Raw genomic sequence first — 21,450 nt, 5'->3', positions numbered from 1 at the left:
AAAAAAGCCCAGCAATTGAGAACACACTGTGCATTCTGACTTCATCCCAATAGAGGTTCACTTGCCTTTGGCTCCCTGCTGCAAACAAGGCTGGTCCTTATCCCTATCCAGATTCACATCCTGCTTCCTGCCCCTTGCTAGCTGCTACTGCAGTCAATGAAAGATACATTTGCTAAGAGATCTAGAATACACGTGCCTGCTTGTTAGAGCATATTCTCTTTTGTAAGAAACCAAAAATAACTATTAGAAGAAAAGGAGTTGAGGGCAGAGCACCGAGTGACATTCTAGTTATTCTAAGCATATCATTATCCTCCATAGCCTTAGTGTCCACTAGTCAAGTAACCCTCTCCGCAACAGTGCTGAGGGCTTAATGAAACTCTTTAACTCCCATTTTCCTTCACATAAACCACCACCATTTTGTAAAGTTATGATACAGTTGAGTATACTAGTTTGTTCATAGCTAAGTCAAATCTCAAGGCATGAGACAATGTTATTATTACAGAGGACTTACAATGACATGTTACAATCTTTTCCCATGGCAAGTTACTTGCAGGTGATTTTTACTGCTTTCCACTCCAGAAGAATCCCTTTCTTCATCTTGCTCTCAGACTCTGGTGATAATTTATTATAAAACGGGTAGATTCTAAGTCTGGTTTTGCAATTCAGGTATGTGGTGATCTTAGATAAATTACTATAAAAGGAGGGAGCTGGATTATAAGACTATACCAGCTCCAATTTATTACTGGGTTCATTGGTCTCTGATTCCTTGATATAGTAGCAGAAGGTGCAAATTAAAAACACACATACATAAACTAAAAAGACAGGATGGAAACAACTGTTCCAATATTTAAAATGAATAGTAAAGAAATGCCAAAGATACAAAATACATTATGTATATCAGAAATCTATTTATTTAAAGGTTGTCTGAGTTTATAAATCCCATCATCTGCCTGTTAAGAAATGTGAATAATTAAAATTATAAAGAGTTCCATATTTTTGTGTGTGACTGATATAACTGAGAAGCTCTAACTAAAGGCTCAAAAATGTTCCTCTCTAAATTTTAAATTCTACATAAGAACAGACATTTGAGGAATATAATGTAATATGACATTTAGCAAACACAAGGAATATAATGTAATATGACATTTAGCAAAAACATAGGAACTATATATAAAACATATTTCTAGGCAAATACACATCCGTAGACAAAAAACATATATGTATATATCCCTAGAAAGTATTGGAAAGAAATACATCATTTAAAAAGGTTATTATGCACAGGAAGGAAGATAATGGGTGATTTAAATTTTGTTTATGTTTTATTTTCTAACTTATCCCTAATAAACATGTATCACTCTAACAAGAATAAAATGGCAGTTAAAATATATTAGTGCTTCACTGTGTGAACCTCATAAACCATGAAGACCGTTGGCCCTCGATAAGGCTTATCCTTCACATGGTTAAAACATGACATAAATTGCTTAATCCTACATTAATTACTCACCTTATTTGCTGAAATTAGGCAGGTGGAAGTGACAGTGATTTCGTCCACTGGTATAAATTGAGGCTTTATGGGAAAACAAACCATTAAGGCAAATGTAAGTAAAAATAACCTTCAGTTGGCATAGGGTAATAATTCAGCATTCTCCATTTCTTAAAGAAAGGTCAAGATAGCAAACCCTCATGAATAATTGTTCAAGGAGTGCATTTAAGTTTATATATACTGCAGTAATGTTCTGATTAGTAGTGACAAGACAGTGCAAGAAAATCCAATGGTTTGTTGAAGCATTATGGATCAAATGTCTTTGACCAAGGCATTGCTCTGTTGAACTGAGTCTCGTGTCCAGCCTCCACAGCCCTTGTCTCTTTTCTCTCAAGACTCTGTTCCCCACCTACAGGGTTCCGGGTCTGGAAGGAATCCTGACCTTAGGCAGCAGCACTGTCTAGTTCAGAGCTCTGGGCATCAGCTTCAATGGACTCTTGAGGGTAAACTGGCCCTGACTATGTCCCTAATGCAGTCAGTGCCCAATCACATTTACTATTCCTCAGGCTTATTTTCATATTTCCATACTTTGGCCTGAAATGACTTTTCCAAACTTGTCCATTTGTCAAATTCCACTCATCCTTCAAGTCTCAGTTCAGATAACTATCCTGAAGGTCTCCTCCAATTCCCCAAGGGATAATTAATTGCTTTATCTTCTATGCCCGCATGGCATTGTTCCTGTCTACATGTTTATAGAGGTAATGTAGTCACATGTGACAACACATTTTTAGAAGTATATTAAAAGGAAGCCTCTTTACTACTTCAATCTCCACTTGTCTAATTCATATTCCATTAACATGTGACCACTGATACCACCATCTTGTTTAATGTTTCTGGAGATTTGTTTATATTTCATATATATAAGCATATATATATGTGTGTGTGTGTGTGTGTGTATATATATATATTTTTCCCACTTTTTGTGGCAGGGAAAGATGGTAGTATATTATACACACGGTCTGCATCATGCCTTTTTATTTAAGGATATATCCTAGAGGTCTTTCTCTTTAGTACATAAAGAGCTTCTTATTCTCTTTTACAGCTGTATTGTTGTATTCCAGTGTATTGTTGCAAAAAAAAATGTATTTAACCAGGTCTGTTGATTGACATTTGGATCTTCTTAATCTTTTACTATACAAACAATTTTGCAGTGACCAACCTAGTAAATAGGTAATTTCACATTTGGGTTAATATGTCCATATAATCAATTTCCAAAAGTGAAATTTCTGGGTCAAAAGGTACATGCATTTACAATTTGGATAGACACTGCTAAATTGTCTCTGCCAGGCTTTTTGGTGGCCTAGCATATAGTCATCCTGTGATTATTCCAAGAGTACTTGAAAAGAAATACATCCTCTATTTTGAGAGTGCAGAGTTTAGATAGATAGATAGATAAATAGACAGATAGATAGATAAAATTATATGTATATTGCTATTATTATTATTGATTGTTTAGGTATCCCTGAGCTGAGAGTAAGTTAAAGTTTCCTATTACTAGTATGATTGTCTCTTTTTTTCATATATCACTTGTAATTATTGCTTTATTGACATCATACACACGTTTGATATTGGTTCAACCATTTTATTTTATCCTTTACTTTTATAATTTAAGTTTTTAATGATATATAGTATTTTCTCTTTTTCTGGTGACCTCCATTATGGTGATAACTTTATATAATATTTTTAGTTTTCTTTGTCTTTAGACAGGATCTATGTATTTCCTACTCTGAACAGTAGCAAAATTTATTTTCTCTTCCCCCTTTTCTTCCCCTGATATTTATCAACAGTATGATCCTTCCCAGTGTCTAACTTAGTACTAAGAAGTATGTTGAAATCAAATAAATGACACCTCTTGGTCTCCTATTACAGTTGAGGCAAACATCAAACTACTTTTCCCCTTCTATCACCCTTGCCTTTCCTTTTTTGTTAGCTGAATTATTTTTACATTGCCAGGGTATTTACACTCAGTCTGGTGTTTAATGTCACATATATTTTAGGCTTTTTGCTTTAATTAAATACAGTCAATGCTTACATCCAGTTCTTTGCTGTAGAATTTTCAGACATCTCTTGCTGGTTGAAGTTTGATCCCTGGTAGTTTCCTCAAAAAGAGACCATGAGAATATTTCCTGAGTTCTTTCCTATTTTTATTTTATTTATTTATTTATTTATTTGAGATGGAGTCTTGTTCTGTCGCCAGGCGGGAGCGCAGTGGCACAATCTCCTCTCACTGCAACCTCCACCTCCCGGGTTTGAGCGATTCTCCTGCCTCAGCCTCCCAAGTAGCTCAGACTACAGGTGCACACCACCATGCCCAGCTAATTTTTGTATTTTTAGTAGAGACTGGGTTTCACCATGTTGGCCAGGATGGTCTCCATCTCTTGACCTTGTGATCCGCCTGCCTCGGCCTCCTGAAGTGCTGGGATTACAGGCGTGAGCCACCATACCCAGTTCTTTCCTATTTTTAAAACTATTTACCTGTAGGCTTTTTATGTGAAGAGTAATTTAGTGAATATAAAAGTCTTGGTTCACACTTTCCATGAGGATCTTACAGTTTTTACTTCATCACCTGGAGCTGATTTTTTTTTAGAGAAGTTTGAAGCCAAAGTGAACTGTTTTGTCCCTATAGGTGACTTGATGTGTATACCTGTTGGTCAAAGGAATCTATATTTTTACAGTTGAGTAATTTTATTATAATATACATCTTACTATTGACTATTCTGGGGGCAGTTTTTCCCTATTGTGTAGCATACCATTTCAAACATGTAGCTTCAAGTTTTACCCTTTTCCTGAAAAGCATGCCTGGTTCATATCTTTAAAAATGTGTTCTTCCATTATTCTGTTTTCTCTGGGTATTCAAATTATGCAAATATTGTGTCTCCTTCTTACTTCTATCATTATCATTTTCTGTGTAATTAATTGTAAGCAATTCTTTCCTAATTTCTATTATTTTTATTTGCTTTTTACTTTTATCCTCTACACCAGGGGACAGCAAACTTTTTCTGTAAAAGGTTAGATAGAAAATAGTTTTGCAGGTCAGTGTTCTCTCTGTCTCTCCTCTCCCTTTCTCTCTTTACCATCTAAAAATGTAAAAGTCATTTTCAGCTTGTGGGCCATAAACGAACAGGGGGTGGACTGGATTTAGCCTATGGGTAATAGTTTGTGACCTTTGCTCTACAGCCCCACTGTCCTTACCAAAATGATAATTTGCCTTGTGTTCTTTCCAATTGTATGATTTCATTTCTTCTGTTTCCTTAAGTTCTGAAAATTATGTTTTATTTCATTGTCTCCTACAGTCTCAGCATCTCTTCACAAATCCTTATATTTCTGTTTTAGAATCTTCTTGCATAAAAATGACCTTTTTCATTGAGTTTTAAAAAATGTATGTATAAATGTGTATGTTTAATTTCCTTCTGATGTGCATTTTAATTTTTCTTTTTTCTAATTTACAGCTTTAGTGAGATATAGCTGAAAAACAAGTAACAGCACAAAATTCAAATATATAATTTGAAAGCTTTTGATATATGTATAATAATCAAGATAATTAACATACCGATCATCTCCAAAACTTTCCTTGTCTCCCCAGCACCTCTTCCAACCCTGTCCCATTCCTAAGCAACCACTGATCTGCTTTCTCTTGCTGTCAATTAGCTGCATCTTCTGGAGTTTTATATTAAGTGAAATCACACAGTATGCAATCTTTTTTTTGTTTGACCTCTTTCAGTCAGAAGAATTATTTAAAAACTCATCCATATTGCTGTGTGAATCAAGAGTGCATTCCTTCCTGTTACTAAGTAATTTTCCACTGAATGGACATGCCATAATTTGTCCTTTCACCTTTTGATGGTCATCTGGATGGCTTCCAGGTTTTGGCAATTACAAACAAAGCTGCTTAGTATAAGCACACAAGCACAAGTTTTGAAGTGGACATATGCTTACATTTCTTTTGACTAATACCTCGGAGTGGAATATCTGGGTCATATGATAGGTGTATCTTTAACTTTTTAAAAACTGCCAAACTAGGCTTACTCCTATAATCCCAACCCTTTGGGAGGCCAAGGCAGGAGGATCGCTTGAGGCCAGGAGTTTGAGACTGCTGTGAGCTATGACTGTGCAGTCCAGCATGGGCAACAGAGTGAGACCACATCTCAAAAAACAAAAACCAAAACAAACAAAAAAACCCCGCCAAACTGTTTTCCTAAGTCATTTTACCATTTTGCATTTTTAATGGTTGCTCTCTATCCTAGGTCAACATAGCATAATCATTTTAACTTTATCCATTGTAGTGAGTGTGTAGTGGTTATCTCATTGTGGTTTTAATTTGCAGTTCCCTTAATTATTAATGAAATTGAGTTTTCATGTGTTTATTGGCTATCTGCATGTCTCCCTTGGTTAAGTACCTGCTTAAATGTGTCTATTTTTTAACTGCATTGTTTTCTTACTATTTTTTTTGTTTTTGTTTTTGTTTTGAGACGGAGTTTCGCTCTTGTTGCCCAGGCTGAAGTGCAACGGCACAATCTTGGCTCACTGCAACCTCTGCCTCCCAGGTTCAAGCGAGTCTCCTGCCTCAGCCTCCCGAGTAGCTGGGATTACAGGCATGCACCCCCACGCCGCCCGGCTAATTTTGTATTTTTAGCAGACATGGGGTTTCTCCGTGTTGGTCAGGCTGGTCTTGAACTCCCGACCTCAGGTGGTCCACCCGCCTTGGCCTCCCAAAGTGCTAGGATTACAGGCGTGAGCCACCGAGCCCAGCCGAGTTTTAAAAGTTCTCTCCATACTCTAGATACAAGTCCACTGTCAGGTATTGTTTTGCAAATATTTTCTCCCAGTCTGTAGCTTGACTTCAATTTCTCAACAATGCCTTCTGAAGAGCAAAAGTCATTAATTTTGATGAAGTACAATTTTAAAAAAATTCTTTTTATAGTTCATGCATTTTGTGTCATATTTTAGAAATATATGCCAAATACCAGGTCACTAAAATTTCTTCCTATATTTTCTTCTAGAAGGTTATCTTTTACATTTAGCTCCATGATCCATTTCAAAATAATGTTGTATATAACAGGAAATAAGAATAAATGTTTATTATTTGGGGGGATATATGACTATCCAAATGTTTTGATTCCATTTGTTGAAAAGATTCTTATTCTCTCATTAAAACATCTTGGTCCCTTAGTTGAAAATCAGCTGGCCATATACTTGTGGGTCTATTTCTAAACTCTCTATTCCATTTCATTGCTATATTTGTCTCTTTTTACACCAATACCACACTGATTTAACTACAGTTTTATTACGAGTATTAAAATTAGGTAGTATGATTCCTCCAACTTTGTTCTTTTTTAAGGTTATTCTAAATTCTTTTTTTTTTTTTTTTTTTTTTTTTTTTTTAATTTATTTATTATTATTATACTTTAAGTTGTAGGGTACATGTGCATAACGTGCAGGTTTGTTACATATGTATACTTGTGCCATGTTGCTGTGCTGCACCCATCAACTCGTCATTTACATCAGGTATAACTCCCAATGCAATCCCTCCCCCCTCCCCCCTCCCCATGATAGGCCCCGGTATTCTAAATTCTTTGCACGCCATATAAATTTTAGAATCAGTTTTTAATTTCTATCAAAATACTTGCTTGAATTTTAATTGATGCTAACTGGGGAGAATAGCTATCTTAGCAATGTTGACTCTTCAAACTCATGACATAGAATCTCTCTCCATTTATGTGTTTTATTTAATGTTTTCAGCAGTGTTCTATAGCTTTCACTGTACAGGTCTTACATGTCTTTTGCCAAATTTATCTCCAAGTAGTTAATATATTTTAATGTTATTGGAAATGGTATTTTTCAATTTCAATTTCCAATTGTTTGCTGCTAATACGTAGAAAATTAATTTTTATATATTGATTTTGTATCCTGCAACCTTGCTAAAGCTCATTTCAGTAGTTGTAGTAATTTTCTATAAATATTATCTGTTTTCTACACAAACTATCAAATTTTGAAAGAAAAAAAACTTTTACCTCTTCTTCTGCAATCTGAGTGCCTTTTCTTTCTTTTTCTCTCTTTTCACACCATCTAGAACCTCCTGTAAAATGTGGAACTAGAGGGTGAGAGTGAAACTCCCTTGCCTCATTCCTGACCTTAGTGGGAGAACATTGATTCTTTCACTAATAAGCAAGATTTTAGCTGCAAGTGTTTTGTAAATGCCCGTTATCAATCGAGAGAGTTTTCTTCTATTCCTGTTTTTCTGAAAATTTTATCAGGAATGGCTATAGTTGCTTCTTTTTTGTATTTATATTTTGCTAGAATTCTTTAACATTTTTCTTGCAGTATTTTATTTGTTATATAATTATATGGTTTCTTATCGATATTTTACTGGAATCTTTTTTTTTTTTAATGTATCTGTTTAGATGCTATACTAGTTGCTTTTTTAAAACATGTCATTCTAAAAGGTGGATTTTCCAGGACCAGCTCTTTCCCAGAGCTTTCTATAGAAAGGGTAAGTGGAGGGTAAATTTCTAGGCAAGTTATTTTTCACAAGCCTAGCTTCTTTTCCTCTGATCTCTACAAAAAATATCGCTTCTGAAAATTGTGCCTTATTTGAGTCCTTTCATGTGCATTTCACATTTTCTACTTCTGTGAATCAAAGTTGGTCCAGTAGGGTTCCTGTTGCCTGCTGGCTATTGCAGATAACGACTATAGCTTTTCCATCTCTAGATGTATCCTTTTTCAGTAAGTGTATTTGTATTGATTCTTTTGATATGCTAGCGCTGGGCTCCTCCTTCGATTTCTCTTCTGTTCTTCCTGTGGAGCTCCTACATCATCTCGATTGTTTTGAGCAGCTCTGAGAAATATGCTGATATACATCTATGCTATGGCTTGAATGTGTCCCCCAAAAAGTATGTACTGGAAACTAAATCTGCAATGCAACCATGTTGGGAGGTTGGGCCTAAAGGGAGGTGTTTAGGTTATGAGGATTCCATTCTCATGAATGGATTAATGCCAATTATTACAGGATTTGAGACTGCAAGTTCAATCTCTCTCTCTCTCTCCTTCCCTCTTTCACTCTCTTGCTTTCTGCCATGGGATTACACAGCAAGAAGGCCCTGACAAGATGCTGGCACCTTGATATTGAACTTCCCAGCCTCCAGAACTGTGAGAAATAAATTTCTTTTCTTTATAAATTACCCAATCTTTGGTATTTTGTTATAGTATCACAAAAGAGACTAAGACAGTTTCCTAGTTTGACTAAAATTTCAGTTTGCATTTTTGTCTTCTATTTTCTATGTTGCTCTTAGAAGACGTTCAGAAAAAGAATGGGGAAATGCTAAGTTTATATAGCCATATTTATACCAAAAGTCCCCTGTAATACTTTACCTACTTTTATCATTGTATGTATCACAATATCTAATAGTTACATGTTGACATGTGGGTCTCTTTCAATAAACTGTAAACTCCCAATTATTTGTTTTTATCTGTAGTACCTCGTACAAGATTTTGAGTATTGTAGGTTTTCAACAATATGTTGATGATTGGCAGGATAAACAGATGCTTCTAGAGCCTACTGCTCATCTCTTTCATAGCCAAAACAGTGCCACAAGTCTACTCTACATTCAAAAGGTGGTTACTTCTCCACTTGTTGGAGCTTATCACAGTATTTGGATGCTTTATATTAAATTCCAGTGTATACTCTCTTCCAGTGTTTGCATCACTCTGGGATGAGTCTTGTTCCTGATACAGCAAAATGGATTTCACAATGTACAATTCTCTTAAATTACCTGGGTTTGTAATATTTTAGGTGCTAGCTTGAAGATAATTATTTTGTGCTAGTTTTATTGTAATGGATTTTGACCTGAACTATTAATCACATCACTAAACAGAATTTTGAGTAAATAAAAGTTTTATAAGTTCTATTTTATAAGTTCCATAAATTATACTTTCATTTTAATATCAGAGTTGCTTCTACAAAAGAACTTGAGATATTATAGAAAAACACAGCAAAGATGTCTCAACTACATTTTGAGTAGAAAGACATTAATAATTTGTTTGTTTTTTGAGACAGAGTCTCACTCTATCACCCAGGCTGGAGTACAGTGGTGCGATCTCGGCTCACTGTAACCTCTGCCTCCTGGGTTCAAGCGATTCTCCTGCCTCAGCCTCCCGAGTAGCCGGGATTACAGGCACCCGCCACCACTCCCAGCTAATTTGTTGGTATTTTTAGTAGAGATTGGTTTTCACCATGTTGGCCAGGTTGGTTTCGAACTCCTGACCTCAAGTGATCTGCCCTCCTTTGCCTCCCAAAGTGCTAGGATCACAAGCGTGAGCCACCACACCCAGCCCCAAATAAAACATTTTATGTTAATACAGAAGCAAGAACAGACACAGTAATGACCTCCAGTAACAGGATGAAGGCAAAAATTCACTCATAATTGGAAGAACACAGCAGGAGACAGAGGAAGAATTCAAAGACAGCTGCACTGAACACCTTTTCTACCTTAGATCTATACCTAGAAGGTTTTACCATAGTCAATGAATGGGTTATGTTTTAACTATATATTTAGTAAAGTGCACCATATCCTTAAGAATGTTGGATATATTCCTCCCACCCATTTGAGTTCTGCTCATCTTCTTTAATTCTATCACATGCTACTTTCACTTTGTAACTCCAGGGGCAGCTCAAGTTCAGTCACCTTGAGCAACTTACATTGTCTTTTCATCTCTTAAAAGTTATCCACCTCTGAAATGCTTTTCTCTTCTTTATAATTTATAGTTCTTCTAATTCTTTCAGGATTATTATCAATGTTCCTCATACGCATAGAAACTTCTTTTCCCACAGTTCTTTCTCCGAATTTATTATAACCCTCTTGACTTCCCTTCCATTCCCAATTCTATCTGAGAAAAAGAGTCTATCACATCAGCTATGCTCTGCCATGCCATCCTCATAATTCTCAATCTTGGATCAACGACATCATTTTCCATCTTTGCAGAAATTCCAGGCTGCTAAAATTTGTGCAAGTTGAGTGTCTCTTATTCAAAATGCCTGGAAACAGAAGTGATTCCCAGGACAGTCTGTCTGGGAATCAGATTTGGGACTTTTTGAATTTTGGAATATTTTCATATATATAATTAGTTATCTTGGGAACCCAAGTCTGAACATGAAAATCACTTATGTTTCATATACACCTTATACACAGTCTTAAGGTAATTTTATACAATGTTTTAGATACTTATGTGCATGAAACAACGTTTTGACTGTTTTGACTGCAACCTGTCACATAAACTAGATGAATTTTCCTCTTGTAGTGTTGTATCGCACTCAAAAAATTTTAAATTTTGGATTATTTTGAATTTCAAATTTTCAGATCAGTGATGCTTAAACTATATATAACCATTGAATCCACACTACAAGAAATATGCATAGTTCTCATACTCTTCTGGACAATCTTTTCACTTGTCCCTAACTAGCTTCTGTATCCATCTCCACAAAGATTGTTCCAAATCTTTACTGTACCCTCCACATAAAGCCCACCTGTTTCATAAAAGTTTTAGGTGTGTGTGAACACCCTTAACTTCTTTTCCACAATCTCAGAGGAAAAAATGTCCTTCCTCCTGCCCTAACTTAAACCCTGCACCTCGGTCCTAGTAATCCTTCCTTCCTGTACTTACTGGACTCTTTACAAGAAAAAGGTCCCAGGCTGGGTGCGGTGGCTCATGCCTGTAATCCCAGCACTTTGGGAGGCCAAGGCGGGCAGATCACTTGAGGTCAGGAGTTCGAGACCAGCCTGATCAACATGGTGAAACCCTATCTCTACTAAAAAAATACAAAAATTAGCCAGGCTTGGTGGTGGGCGCCTGTAATCCCAGCTACTGGGGAAGCTTAGGCAGGAGAATCGCTTGAACCCCGGGAGGCGGAGGTTGCAGTGAGTTGAAATCGCACCACTGCACTCCAGCCTGGGTGACAGAGCAAAACTCCATCTCAACAACAAAAAAAAAAAAAAAGAAAAAAAAAGAAAAAGGTCCCATCACACCTGTGTGCTATACTTCTTCAATTTTACTGGCTTTTTCCTCTTGGTCCAGAAACATTGTCTAATCTCTCCTAACCACGAATTTACCTCAACCCTACCTAATGCGCTAGCTACAACCCCACGTTTCTTTGCTCCTTTAGTACAAAACTTCCTAACACAGCTTATTACCCATGGCTTCTACTTCTTTACTTTCCATTCACCATTTCCCCTCATCCCACCTGGCTTTCCCTCTGAAACTTATCTTGCTGAGGTTGGCAATGGCCTTTCTGTTATAAGGCCCAATGGACTTAGCACAATGCTTAGATCATAATAGATACAAAGGAAATACTTGCACACTTAATTTAATAATCCAATGGAATTGAAGTGAAAAAGTCAAAGCAAAATAGTAAAACACAAGATCAGGAGAAAGTTTTCTAAAGCATTAAGACAAAAAGGATTTTTGGTTTATCTATTGCAGCATCGTCTGTGGAAAGAGTGATTTACATATAATTAGTGCACTAAATTTGCACATGTTAAGTGTACTAAATGAAGTTGACCTAAATGAAAAATGTAAATAGTTCCCCTAAAAGTTTTCCTTCTGGTTCTAATTAGAGATACAGATTTCCACTAATAGATACATTTCAAACAACAGACAAAGATTTTCAGCATCAGTTTTGGGGTTGGCCTATAGTTTTAAAAATACATTTTTAAAAAATCACGTGTGTACTTTTTTTGAGGAATACATTCTTACATCTTTGATTGCATTTTTGTAAAACAGAAATCTGAATAACACAGTTAACCTACTTCAAAATCTGAGTTACTTAATGAGTAGCTGTTTACCAATGATAGCATCTTTTTTTATCATCGTCATCATCTTTTCAGATTTCAAAGAAGAATCATTACCCTAGAAAGCTTGAAAACATCAGTATTCATTTTTAAATGATACTTATAACTTCTCCCAGCAAGACTATTACATTTCTTTATGAGTTTAGAAAGTCTCGCAAATCGCAGACTGAATCAGTGAGAACTGCATAAGATGAACTGTCTCTGGAAGTAGAAAAACTGAAGAATCCTTAAACCAGGAATAAAGAAGTGAATATTAGTGGTGCATAGAATCATCTGGGAAGCAGCAGAAATGCAGATTCCAAAGCACCAGACCCAGAGATTCTTGTTTAGTCCGTCTGGTGTAGATCTCAGGAGTGAATATTTCTATAAAATTGTGACGTTTTCAGACAGACAGACTCACAGCCCTGAAAAGTAAAGAATGCTCCTTTCTAATTTTCTATCAATTCTTTGTGGGACTATAGAGAAAATACTTTTATGTTTCTGTACGGTTAGGATTTTCTGATTAAATTTACTTCACTTGGGACTTGGACTAAAAGAACAAATCTTAGAATTTAATCTGCAACTGATTATTAGTGGAGAGGGCATGTGAAGAGATTTGCCTCCAGAGACATTTACCTCCCTGGAAATATGTGTTTATATTTTAAGGGAGGAATAAAACCTGGGACCACAGAGACAAGACCAGAATTGTAAAGTTGGAGACACTAGTTTCCTCTTTCCCTACCCCCAGAGATCTGTTTACATTCCAAAGGGTAGGAATTAGAACTCAGGGCTCTTCCCAAAGAGCAAAAGAGTGTGGAGAGTGTGGTTGCCGCTCTCCTATAGAAATGTCCAGATACATTTTCTTAGGATTCTTTGCCTACAGTACAAATTGTAAGATATCATCTGATCTGACTCTTACCCGATCCATTGCTCCAGGGTAAAAACTGGAGCAAAGGGTAATTAGCATGATTCCTTGTATTATATATAATACTTTGCTCTGCTCCAGAAATATCATGTTTATATTCAAAATGTTATCAGTGAATAAAGATATTTGAAATGTAGCCGCTTGTGATAGAAGATTGGCAACTAATATTCACGGGTTCTAAAATTTGAATGGGTCTTTGCAAACATCTAGCTTAATTCCCCACCCCCACCTTTTTTATTTGTTAAAATAGGAAGTGCTTGACTGTGTCCTCTCCCTATTCCCCTCCCAAAGGAAGAGAGGAATCACCAATAGCAAATGAACGGCCAGTTGCAGTGAAGCAACACACCAATTCCACGCTCAGGAGAGAATGCTGTGCCTCCTCCTCGTGGTTTCCTGTGCCCTAAACGTTCAGAGAAGCTTCTCTAGAAATGACCTATAGATATAGTCTTAATCTGCTTCTTTTCACCAGGCTGGGGGTACTCAGACCAAGGACTACAGACACCAGACAGACCTCAGGCCTGAGGTCACTCAGCTTATGAACGACAGGGCTGGGACCTGAAGGCAGGGATCCTAATGCCAGGCCAGTGCTGTCCACCACATCCTGCTGCTTGCATCTCCTCCTTCAAAGAGCTCCTAAGCATTCCTCCTTCTGTAAAGCTTTCCAAAGTCACCTTGCCTTCCAAACCTGCCCACCACAGACAGAGCTACTGAGAAAAAGAAATTATGATTACTATTAGTAGTTAATTTCTCAACTTCTCTTACACAGAAGAGCTACTGAGCCAAACTGAAAATAGAAAAGCAGAGTCATTCGAACAGCTTTGAACTAAGAATCAATCCTACATTTCAGATCTACCCTGTATTCCTACATTGTTTATGTCACGTTGGCCAGAGGGGCAATATAGTTTAGTAATAGAATGAGAGGTCTGGAGCCAGTCTGCATTGGCTAAAATCATGGTTCTGCAGTTTCCTAACTCCATCTTTGGCAGATTATTTCTCTGTGACTCAGTTTCCTCATCCACAAAATAGGAATCATAACAATCATAGTATTGTACTAAGGATTAAATGTCAATGCATTTACAGCACTGCTAATAGAGGCACATTCTAAGTGTTATTATCATTTCATCCCTCCATTCATCCTTCTCGTTAGGTTTCTTCATCCACATAATACGTACAGTTACAGGAATTAGTTTTAGAATTCACCAAAAGTACACATAATTACGGAAATCTTGGGGAAGAGACTGGAGAGAAGAGAACTGGAAATATGAAAAATATGTAATTCTCCTTTATTACAAAAAAACCCTGCAGTGACCACATGGTATAATACATGCAAAACCAAACAGTGGGTGAACCACGAAGTATATACAGCTTAAGCAGCAACATCCCTCCGTTACACAAGCCTCTTCCGTGGCACTGTCCTAACTTCTTATTTATAATTTGGCATTTTCTGTTTTAAAAGTGATCCCAAAAATTGTAGGAACCTCAGACTCAAACAAAACAAAACAGAAACAAACTAGATCTGCTGCTGTTCAGAAGCGCTATAAGTAATACTTCGTTTTATTTTCAAATGCCAGAAATTATTCCTAGTGGTCTTGGCTTGTGCCTACAAGACCTTTTTGGGGTTCCGCCAAGTGGAGGAAAAGTTATTCTAGACCCTTGTGAAGCAAAGTTCATGGACAAATGTCAGTTAGTTCTTTAGGACTCGATGCAAATCCCTGATGTGTCAGGAGACCTTACACCCTGGTTAGAACGCTAGACTTGGTGGGGGAAGACTAACGGAAGGAGTGGAGAGGTTAAATCACATGTTGGTAAAGTCCAAGGTTAAAAATAGAGCCCAATTAAGATTAAGTATGAATTTTACTCTGGCCTCCAGGAATTGAGACAGAGGAAGGGAGCAGATTCAGATCACATACATGGTCAGGGGACAAGGATGAATGAAGTTGAATCAGGAGTACAAGATACAAGGTTTAAGTTCAAAATCAACAACAGTCATGAAACACAGTTTCCCAAACTGAATTCAAAATGTAAAGTTAGGTCCTAAGTAAGAAGGACATTGGGTCAAGCAAATTGAAAAACAGGATTCAAGCTCAGAGAGGCAGGGCTCAGGTGGGCTGGTGCCCAGAGCGTACAGGCGCGGAGGCACAGACTTCCTTGAGAGGGGAGCAGCGAGCAGCCTGCTGCGGAAGGAAGCTGAAGACTTCTATCTTACTCTGAGCAGAGTCAGGAAACAGACCCTGAGGTGTACCCTGGACACCAGGCAGCCTCTGATAGTCCCTGATTAACATGCACACTAACTGGAGACTGGTTGTACATGGAGTTCAGATGCTTAAGGAGTTTTTGTAGGGTAGAGATCAAATAGGTGTATTCGCATTAAAACCCAAATTAGTATTCCCTGCAGTGAAAATCATTTCAGGCAACACATCTGAACCTCTCCTCCTCGCTCCATCTCTGCTGTGAGATGTGAACAGGAATGACTGACTAGCATGCAAAGGGAGGGATGTAATGTGCCAAGACTGCCTGCAACTGCCAAAGCTATTACTGTCCTTCTGGGAGGAAAAATGTGTTCCCTCTGGATTCAAACTCCTCTTGGCCTTTGACAACAGCATTTGGTCACTTCTGTGAAACCCAGGAGTAGACACAATGGATGGCATTCCTCAGTGTCAACCCCATGGTAAAATAAAGTTGCTTATGAAGCCAGGAGCTGAGAATGTCCTGAGTTCCCTGCACCACACTGTGCCACAATGCCAGGCTGTTCTGATGCTCTTTAATCATTAGTGCTGTCTGAGTCTTCAGTAAACCACAAATGCTGTTCCATCAGGAAGTATGACGTCAGCTTCTCAAGAAAGGACGAGTAAGAAAATAATTTGGAGAAGCAGTGCAAGTTAAAGAGTTGAACTCCTGTTAGACACCTACTGTGCCGAACATTGCACCAGGTGTGGTGGTAGGAGGTACACAGAAGAAAGCAACACATGATATCTGCCTTCAAGGGACTTGCACACTAGTTAATCACAAGCAATTTGTTTAATGTCTCATTTGGTATGCCATGAACACAGGGCACAGGATGCACAAGTGTGAATATATTATGCATTATCCCTCTTCAAAAAGCAATTCATCACCATAGAAAAATGAGATATTTGTAGTAAGAGTAATAAAGTTAAATATTTCATCTACAATAACTAGAATAGCCTCTTGTTAGACAAGGACCTTTAGGTGTCACAAATTTTGGATGATGACAGTTTATATAAGGAGACTGAAAAGCACTCTTGAAGAATAAATATATTTTCTATGGCATCTGTCACTATAGTTATACAGATTTGAAACCTCAGCAGCCTACACAATAATGACACATTAAAAAGATTAAGCTCTACATGGAAAAATGCATTCACATTCTTCATCACAAAGCTGTCCTCAGATATGCCATTCAATTTGAAAAACACTGCTAAAAGTTCGGCAAGACTACTTTGCTCTGCATTTACGGCTAAAACAACCAATGTGGGAATTGCCAGATTACACTATTTCATTTCTGTGTGTATGTGTGTCCACATGAGCACTGAAAAAGAACAGAATTCTATTGTTGGAGTTCCTTCTCACCAGGCATGAAGTCTTATAAAGGCTATATATTTGATGGGATGACTATGAACACGACAAATGAAATCCAAATGCAGTCTCTGTATTCCAATCCAAATACGACAGTTTATTGTGACCAGGTATAAGAACATTTTGGTCTTCAGTAATATATGCAGAAGGTGGTAAGTCTAACCTATGTAGAGTCAACCAATCCAATCAAATATAAAATATTCATCTTTTAGGAATTCTGCATAAATCAAATTATTCTTTCCATCCTTCATTATTTGCTAAATACTTATTATATGAAAGCTGCAGGCCTAGGTACCATTGGAAATACAAAGATGAATAAAAATAGTCCTTTAGTTCAAAAAGCATATAGTCTGATACAGGAGACAGATCAGATACATAAGTAACTATAACATTAGACAAAAAGTGACTATAATACCAGGTAGAAAGTAAAACACGCTCTAAGAAAGACCACATGGGACAAAGGGAACTGGAAGGAAGGAGATACTTTTCCAAGTAGGTAAATGAAAGAAGACTTCATACAGGGATTGGCAATAGTTTTGGATCTTGAGGGACTGGAGAAAGACCAGAGGCTGCTCCAGACAAGAATACAGAGCAGCAGAGCAGCATGGAAGTGAATACTCGTAAGGAACATGGAGAAGCTCAGTAGAAGCACCATACAGAGTGGAAGAAACGACTGCTATTATATTAATAGAAAGGCAACTAGTGTCAGATTATAGACAGCCTGCACTGTATGCCAAGAAATGTAGAGTAAATAGAAAAGATTAATTCAGAAAGACCTAGGGGACACATAAGCAATTCATCACACATTGCACAAATATATTGATTATGCAAATATGCTACTCATTAACATTACTTAGGTATAAAGGGGTAAATACAGGGTAGCTTAATTCAGGGATAAAGGTATGATCTGTCTTTTAATGATTGAGGGTATTAAGTGGATTTTAGATGGTACCATAAAACTCTGAATAAAGTGTAACTAAAACTAGATTCTGTGTGCATGATAATGACACAATCATCCTTGTCATACAATAGAAGGTAAAAGAGAAATTGTAAGTTAAAACTGAGAAAGAGGTAAATTTGAGAACGAGGAGGTCCTGAAATACAGATAAATTTATTTTATAACATTATGGTTTTAAAATTATTGCCTAGGTTTACCGAAAAATAACAATTATCCAGCTAATATGCCAATAACAACTGAGCAATCCAGTGAAACAATGGAAATAAAAGCTTCATCACTTGGCCAGCAGATGGCACTTGTCACTCGGTATAGAAAACAGCAGGTAATGTGGAATGAAGCTGAAAGTAGTTAGAAACAGATTACTCATTCATCTATTCAGAAGGATTAAGATGGGGATGGGTTGTATTCAGAAGTACAATTTATAATGAGGATCTTGGTTTGTTGACATAGCTTACCAATTACATGGAGGACAACCCCTTTATAAAATGCACCGCAGGAGACGGATCTTGAATTTGAGCTCTCCTATTAGGTTTACTGAACTTAGGTATTTCCCTTAACAAATATGATTTGCAATATATAAGTTTGTTGCTACTGTAAATGTTCTTATGTCCTTTTTGTCTGTATTTTTCCTACGAGACTGTGAGAAAAATGGTGCTGGAATTAGGCAAAAAGGAAATAAATTCCAACTTCACCATTTAAAGCTATTTGACTTGATTAAAATTATTTAACTTTTTTGGATTTCACTTTCCTCTTTGTTAAAATAGGTATCACTAGCTGGAGTGTTGTAGGAATTAAATAAGATACCATGTGGAAATGATACCTTTAGATCTAGCTACTTCATTTTCTCCTACGGGACAACATCTAATGATTAGGATAACTCTCTTACCATCTAATCATTAGATACCCATAGAACCTAAAATACAGGAAGATCTTTGATTTATCTAGTCAACCCTTCATTGTCCAGATCAAAATGCCTGCTACCATTAAAGCTGAAATGCAAGAGAGTTAAGAGATAGGGTGTGCAGGTTTAGGTCATTTTTATATTCACTATCCAGGTCTGGTCAATGGGTAAGTGGTCATTGGGAGTGGGAGGGAGGAAGAGAAGGGCAAATAATAACTACATGGCATATATTGTATGATTTTGTGATACTGAATGGGCGAATGGACACCAACAATAGACATACAGTGAATCACAGTAATGAATTAGCCAGTTCTTGATTTTCCAGTGATGTCTAGCCTACACCCGAAACTGAATGGGGCCAATGATGCCCTGTTTTTCTAGCTTTCCCATCCTTTCTTATATCACATTCCAAAATTTCTTCTAAAGGGTTTTAGAAAGAGGACAGGAAATTTACATTGAACACTGCATGATTTTTAGTCTTATTTTTGGCATCAGATAAATATCACCAAAACATAGTTTTTTAACATGTTCATGGATTATTTTGTGAAAGGAGGAATCAAGGTCATCTTCCAGAGGTCTTTTGTTCAGTAATTACCATGTTATAACTATATGGGAGTTGCATCATTATAACAAGACATGCCATTTTTAAAAGAGAGATACCACACAAATACTGAGTTTAATTTTTAAAATGTGTAAGCTTAGCATGTAATCTAAGTGACTGGTTCCATGAAAGAACAAATCAGTGCTCATCTCCAAGTGTTCCTTTAGGTTGTTTTTCTCACCTGAAATGCCCTATCCTTTTCCCTCTATTTATCCTAAATACACTTCAAGATACAAGTGTCACTTCCACTATATAACTTTCTTTGATTTTTTTTTTTCTTTTTTTTTTTTTTGACACAGAGTCTCGTTCTTTCCCCCAGGCTGGAGTGCAGTGGCGTGGGCTCACTGCAACTTCTGCTCCCAGATACTCCCACCTCAGCCTCTGAAGTAGCTGGGATTACAAGGCGTGAGCCACCACACCCAGCTAATTTTTTTGTATTTTTTGTAGAGATGATGTTTCACCATGTTGGCCAGGCTGGTCTCAAATTCCTGACCTCAAGTGATCTGCCCACCTCAGCCTCCCAAAATGCTGGGATTACAAGTGTGAGCCACCGCGCCCAACCCCCCATATAACTTTCTGTGATTGAAGCTGCCCTCGCAGTAAACTTCTATTGCAGTGTCAATTACAATAAGAAAACACATTTGAATTAATATTACTTTATAGTGGTTGCTCATTTTTAAATAGCTGTTAGACTTGGTCCACAAAAAGACTGTATAATATCTGAGGGCATGTTTTACTTACTGATTCAACTACCTATTGAGTATATGCCAGGCACTGTTTTGGTGAATACAGATTCACAGTAAGTAAAACCAAGACTATTCCTGCTCTCATGGAACTCACATTTTGGTATTACAGATACTCTGTATTCCCCGTAATTCCCAGCCTGGGGCAGACCTGAGGGCAAGTATGTGCTCAATGATCACCTCAAAATTAACTGGTTGCCTTTGGTTGAGTGAACCTCAACCCAAAGCTTTCCTTGGTTACCACAAAAGCAAGGTCAGTTATAGGCCCCGAGTACTAGAAAGTATGTAAAAGATGTTAGGAATCTTTTCACAAAAGGATTTTGTAAAATTTTCCTTTTGCAAAAGGGAAAAGGAGGGTGGAGAGGGTTATGTCCTTTGAAGTACTGGCAGTGAATTTCTATATAAGTACTGCTAAATGTCTTTGTTTACATTTGAAACAAACTGAATCTATAACCTTGGCTTAAATCTTATAAAAAAAATCAACTACCAAGAAAAAAGAATACAGAACTGTTGGCCCAAATCTGCTATTCCATCAGCTGCCATCGAATTCTCTACCTCAGTGATGAATACAACATCCAATCTTAAACAACGAGCTAATTAAGTCTTGGTGATTGGCATTATTAGTATACAGGGGTTGGCTATGACCGCTATAGAAAAGAAAAACAATGTCCAGAGATGGCAATAAACATGCAATCAATTCTTAATGTGCTGAATGCCTTCACAAAGCTACAAAGTGTGGTAAATAAGAAACGAAATTAAAATATTTCATAACAAAAAGATCCGAATGTACCTAATTATTTATTAAAAGTCTGTGAAACCTTTATTTCTGACTTTTGTTATCAAACCCATGACTAGAGGTCTTAAAAACTGTAGAAAGTTGAGCCACTTTTTGGAGGTGGGGAGTGCTTAGGAGAATGTGTTTCCAAAGTGATTCTCAGTATCTTTCCAAGAGAGACCCTAAGACTACAGGGTAAAAAAGAAGGCTCTGGCTTCTTTGGTTGTACTCTCAGGTGGTCTCTGACCTGCACTGCAGAACCCTAACAAGCCAAGTGAGGTAAAAGAGTAATCTATGAGCCCAGGAAAACACTTACTATAAGCTGCTATGGCTGGGGAGCTTAACTCCCACTTCATCACTGAATTTTCTATTTTAATAAGCATTTTATTTCCTGACATCTACTGAAGAGTCCACACATTTGGACATATGCTGCAAGTGCTGTTTGAGGAAGCCGACAGGCTACACAATTAAAAAATAATGAATTCAAGTGCTAAATCTATAGAAATTTAATTATTAGTCAAGAAAATAAAAATAATTTTTCTACATGCCACATTTTCTTACACTCGAAATTGTCATGGTTACCTATGTTG

The 21,450-nt window shown here is 37.1% G+C and overlaps 1 protein-coding gene and 1 pseudogene across 1 annotated transcript in view; both read right to left on the bottom strand.

The window, feature by feature from the left end:
- Positions 1–21,450, bottom strand: part of MORC1 (MORC family CW-type zinc finger 1) — a 161,077-nt gene that overhangs the window by 41,889 nt on the left and 97,738 nt on the right. Inside the window, exon 18 of the mRNA XM_028844635.2 lies at positions 1,505–1,567. Within this exon, the coding sequence (XP_028700468.2) occupies positions 1,505–1,567 (63 nt within the window). The remainder of the gene's footprint in view (positions 1–1,504; positions 1,568–21,450) is intronic.
- On the bottom strand, positions 13,545–13,737 carry LOC114676666 (small nucleolar RNA U3; annotated as a pseudogene).

Source organism: Macaca mulatta, chromosome 2, assembly GCF_049350105.2.
Source record: "Macaca mulatta isolate MMU2019108-1 chromosome 2, T2T-MMU8v2.0, whole genome shotgun sequence".
Taxonomy (NCBI): Eukaryota; Metazoa; Chordata; class Mammalia; order Primates; family Cercopithecidae; genus Macaca; species Macaca mulatta.
The sequence above is the reverse complement of the archived record's forward strand: the minus strand, read 5'-3'. Positions and strand labels throughout refer to the sequence as shown.